The 3,272-nt window shown below is 38.1% G+C and overlaps 1 protein-coding gene across 1 annotated transcript in view; it reads left to right on the top strand.

Moving 5' to 3' along the window:
- The window catches only part of LOC109466331 (fibropellin-1-like), an 8,549-nt gene extending 6,528 nt beyond the window's left edge, over positions 1-2,021 (top strand). Inside the window, exons 7-9 of the mRNA XM_019764048.1 lie at positions 290-463; positions 912-1,057; positions 1,920-2,021. Coding sequence (XP_019619607.1) covers positions 290-463; positions 912-1,057; positions 1,920-2,021 — 422 coding nt within the window. The remainder of the gene's footprint in view (positions 1-289; positions 464-911; positions 1,058-1,919) is intronic.
- The last annotated feature ends 1,251 nt before the right edge of the window (positions 2,022-3,272 follow it).

Below are 3,272 nucleotides of genomic sequence, written 5' to 3'. Positions count from 1 at the left end.
ATTAGTAAGTCAAATTACTCAAACTAGTAAGTCAAATTCAAAATGTCAACCACGGACCTATCCATGGCCGAACCTCCTGTTCACACCCAAATGTTTGGACATTTAAAACATTTAGCTGGCTCTGTCGAATATTAGTCGACCTGGCAGAACACCAGGCAACCTTGCTCCCGCCCTACACATACACGTAATGACACATAACCATGGTTGGAGTAGTTCGGTATACTTGTTTATGAGGCAAAATTCGTGAATGTGTAACTGCTTTAGAATACTGTAATGCCGTTTTCCACAGCCATACCATGCCAGGGTGGGTGGAGCGAATATAACAACCACTGTTACAAGCTGTTTAAAGACAAAGTCAGCTGGTCTACTGCAAACGAGAGGTGCAAACAACATGGTGCAAATCTTGCTTCTGTTACAAGCGCTGACGAGAACAACTTCATTGCACGTCTCATCTCGGATGGTGGGTGATCATCACTTGATAGTGCAATATGCACGTATGCAATGGCTTCGGACCTAAGGTCATATATTTCTAAAACAGCCTCTGAATTTAGTTTAAATGAAGTTTTAGGTGTACTAAATAAGTGTATTATGTTTTGCACATTAGTTTAATATATTTCAGTTAATTTTTTTTTTATATTTGGGTTATTGAATTCGACTCTTCATGTTTTGTGAGTAATTTAACTGCATTGAGTCTGAACGGAGTTTATTATTTTACTCGGATATTTGATAAATTGTGGTCAATTTAAAAACTGCAACGCGTTAAAAACAAAGAAACAAACACTTGCACTGTGTCCATTATGTGTGGACGGTGGTTTGGAATGCTTTTAGCTGACAGAGGTATTTCAAGCAACACTGACATTAACGACACTTGTGCACACTTCTTACAGGATTTGTTTTTATTTTCGAACGTCATCTCGTCTGGTTTGGACTAAAAACGGATGGAAATGGTTGGAAGTGGACCGATGGCTCTCAATATACCTACAACAACTGGGCTCCGGGTGAACCAGGCCAGAGCTTTGTTTTGCAGAGTCGGAAATGTGCCAACATGTACGCCAAGGTATCTCTCGTTCGATACTTTCTGCAAACGTTAACAGGATAAGCCTGTGTTTGTTTTGAACAAAGGCCCCAATCAAGCTTCAACACTAACTTATTGACAAATGTAAGTCAGGCACAAGTAAGGCTATATTTCATTTCATATGGGGTTATAAGCAACGTTTAACAGTTTAACAGTTTGTTTATAAAAAAAACAGCCTCACACCCTGTACAAAACGTACTGAATAACACCGATTTTTTTACAGTTATTTGTCTGGCAAATGCAAATTAACATTGCAATACATATACAAACACACGGACAAAAACATTCCAAAAAGTGAAGCAGGGTCCGCCATTTTGTTTGTGTTGACCCCTTTCTCCCGGATGCCCGACGAAGAACGGTTTGAAGACACCATTGTGTTTTTAATTGAGCTGTCAAATGGCTTGTGATGAGTCGCTACTTCTACCACAAGGCGGAGGTAGAGGTCACAGTAAATCAAACTTAGGTACTCAGAACGGGTCGGTGAAAAAAATACTGGGGCTGTTAGGGTTTTCCATATCTAGCAAAATAGAAAGCAAAGAAACAGAAAGGTGCCGCTGTAAACCCTATCTAAGTCAAGAAAACATGGATTTAGGTTGGTTAGAACCCCTGCCCTTAAGAAGAAACCCTTTTGGCCAGAGCTCTCCTATATGGTAGCCATCATCCTCTGACCTTTGACCCCAACAAAGGTAAGAAAATGTTGTGTTTAAGAAGCTTTAAAAAGCAAGCAAAGACCCTAAACAAAGATTGATAAAAAAGGTAAGAAACGAAGATTATAACCTAAAATTAGTAGTTGATAAAACACACAGCTATCTGTAGTGTCTAATTTTCGTACAATTTTCAACAGGACGGCGGTTGGTATTTTCTCCGCGCATGGGGGGAGAAAGGAGAGTGGAACGAAGACGAGTGCTCCTGCCATCGTCCCTACGTTTGCAAGACTCCTAAATGATATAAATATTAAATCATGTTATTTGAGGAAAATACTCCTAGACTGAAGACAATGTAGGACCAAATAAAGCGTAGCCATTGGAGCAAACTGTACGTTAGTACAGATGTGTATTCGTGGTTTAATGCTCCTGTTTCTAGCTTGATCATATGCAGGAGGCATGGTTAAATGAAATGATCACTCTGTTTTTAGCATTGTTAAGAAACTAAAATTAGTTCTTAAGAAATTCGAAGCAATTTGTATAATGCCACATCAAGAAATTTTTGTCGGTGACATCAGCACGCAAAATAATTTTCACCTGATTTTCAAAAAAAGGGACAGTGGTCTGAGGTCTGTTGCCATGACGGCACGTTGATGGCAGATAAATACAAAAAGACAAGGCAAGGCTCTAAATTTATTGTTTTCTTCTTTTATTTTCATACAGTGGTGTACAGTATATCATTCCTTTATATGTGATGGTGGCTATTTCTGATATTCAATCAGTTCAGTTCATCCATCAGGTGACACCATGTGCTGTCACGCATGTCAGAGGACAATTCAACAACGCCCACCAATATTCCCAATGATCAAAACCATTAACACAATGATACAAAACTAATCTAATCTAATATCTCAAAGTTGTTTCAGTTCGAAATTGGTGTTGTAATAGTCAGCAATTTAGCACACTATAGGCATCATGTCTTTTTAACAAGTTTAATGGTGTCAAAATTTGAAAATGTAGGAATCTTGTTTTCTGGACTGCAATTTTTTCGTCCAATTGCATTGGAGTGGGATTCTTACGAGGTATGTCTTACTTTTCATTACCTGGATTTCATTATGTACATGTAGTAAAAATAGTACATGAATTGTCATAGTCTAAGATTACTTTGTTTGGCTCACAAATCTTAGGCTGTATTCAGATGTTAGCATAAGGCTCTTAAGTATGAGTGGACGCAAAAGAACAGTGCAGTAAAGTCTTTTTCAAATATTTCTATTAATGTATCAGTAACCAAGGCCGTGTTGCAATATAAAACATCCAAGTACAGTTCGATTAAGAGGAAAACGTGATGCTTGCAAGCGAGCAAAAAGAATGACTAGCACATTACCTGAAATTAGGTCTCGCATTTTGACGTTTGGAGGATCCTTTTAGTCAAGCAAGGCTGGTATGACTTTGAAAAAAAAATGTTTCTAAAGTAAACTAAATCTTTGACTGTATCATACTAACATTTAATGCACATCCTTTGGGTTATAGACATTTTCGTAGCAGAAGTGTCC

This window comes from Branchiostoma belcheri, unplaced genomic scaffold (genome assembly GCF_001625305.1).
Source record: "Branchiostoma belcheri isolate BF01 breed outbred unplaced genomic scaffold, Haploidv18h27 scaffold163, whole genome shotgun sequence".
Classification (NCBI taxonomy): Eukaryota; Metazoa; Chordata; class Leptocardii; order Amphioxiformes; family Branchiostomatidae; genus Branchiostoma; species Branchiostoma belcheri.
Note: the sequence above shows the minus strand (reverse complement) of the source record. Positions and strands in the feature narration are given on the sequence as shown.